The 1,421-nt window shown below is 47.9% G+C and overlaps 1 protein-coding gene across 1 annotated transcript in view; it reads right to left on the reverse strand.

Moving 5' to 3' along the window:
- LOC103609323 (eukaryotic translation elongation factor 1 epsilon-1-like) overlaps positions 1–279 on the reverse strand; it is a gene marked incomplete at its 3' end in the record, with an annotated part of 5,618 nt that extends 5,339 nt beyond the window's left edge. The window contains exon 1 of the mRNA XM_008593654.1: positions 126–279. Within this exon, the coding sequence (XP_008591876.1) occupies positions 126–212 (87 nt within the window). The remainder of the gene's footprint in view (positions 1–125) is intronic.
- Between the last annotated feature and the right edge of the window lie 1,142 nt (positions 280–1,421).

Raw genomic sequence — 1,421 nt, forward strand, 5'->3', positions numbered from 1 at the left:
GCCCGCGGCGCAGACACGTGGGGAGCCGGGGCGCCGCATCCTCGCTCCGCCTGCCGCTCCTGTCAGGACTCAGCAGGCCCCGCTCCCGTCCACCTCTTCCCCTCCGCGCCGCCTCTGCTTCTCACCTGCCTGTCGCCCTGAGCGCTGTATTTATTCCCCTTACTCAGCCCCAGAGACTTCTCCAGCAGCGTCAACTCCGCGGCCGCCGCCATCTTCCGGCCCGAGCTCCTGGCAGGGGCGGGACCCGGATTGCAAGGACCCCCGCATTGGCGGGGAGAGAAATCCCACCTCTGCAAACGTCACCGGCGATTGGCTGACGGAGGGGGGCGTGAGGGCGTGCCTAGGCGCAGGGGCGGAGCCAAAGGAAGGGGCGAGGCCCAGGGAGGGGCGTGGGACAGGTGCAGAGGTGATGGCGAGGTTTTCCCTCTTGAGCCCTTGCGGCCTGGCAGAGCGAGCAGCAGGTAGGGGTTTCGGTTGCTGCGGCAGCCTGGCTCTGCCGACTTCTGAACGGCAGGCTGTTGGCCTGGCTACGTTCCATTAACTCTTTTGGCAGGCTGAGACTATATATATAACGGGAACTAAAATTTACTTTTGGCTCAGGAATCTCTGAATTTGAAGAATCGAATTGAATCGCAAAGAGTTCGCAATCCATTAGGAGTTTTACCATACAGCGTAATTCATGAGGATTTTAATCGTGTTGTAATTGTGAATTGGAAAAACTGATTTTTCTACTGTCAGTCTACAGCTCAATAGTACCAGGAGAATTATAAATTTAACGATTATTCATAGAGCGCTGGGCATGTTAGATAGTGGTCAAATAATTGTTATAGCCTCCCCATCAGCCGTTAATGGTTTTAATGATTTATTGGCAGTACTAAAAAGAGCAAGTACTGGAATAATTTATGTAGCTTTTGGTATGTAAATAAACAACGCACGTAACTTTCCCCCCTAAATTGCTATATTCTTGTATCTTAAAAGTAGAAAATGGGTAGTGTATGTTGAGGCCTTGAATATTTCCAAAAGATTTCTGAAAATAAAAAATATTTTCCACATTGAAGAATGAACAAAATGTGTACTAGTAAAGTAGTTCATCACTGAAAAAGAAATATAGAAGTTCAGTGGGAAATATTTTTGCTGTGTTACAACTTTCCTACCCCAGAAGACATAACCTCAGAGTTCACTCAGGCCACAGATAAGTTAAAGAAAATTTTGCTAAGTCAGGGTAACAAAGTACAAAGGAAATTCCAGTTGACGACTGCACTGCTTCTGAGATGAAAAAGAAAGGGGTAGTGCCACGTAAAAAGTAAAAAGAGGCAATTTAAACTGGATTTCAGGAGTTCAAATTTCCAGTGTCTATTCAGTCCTAACTAGTGTGTATCTCTAGGCAGGCAGTTATCCCCATTCAGTCTCCGTTTCCTCAA

Source organism: Galeopterus variegatus, unplaced genomic scaffold (genome assembly GCF_000696425.1).
Source record: "Galeopterus variegatus unplaced genomic scaffold, G_variegatus-3.0.2 Scaffold9477, whole genome shotgun sequence".
In the NCBI taxonomy this organism is placed as follows: Eukaryota; Metazoa; Chordata; class Mammalia; order Dermoptera; family Cynocephalidae; genus Galeopterus; species Galeopterus variegatus.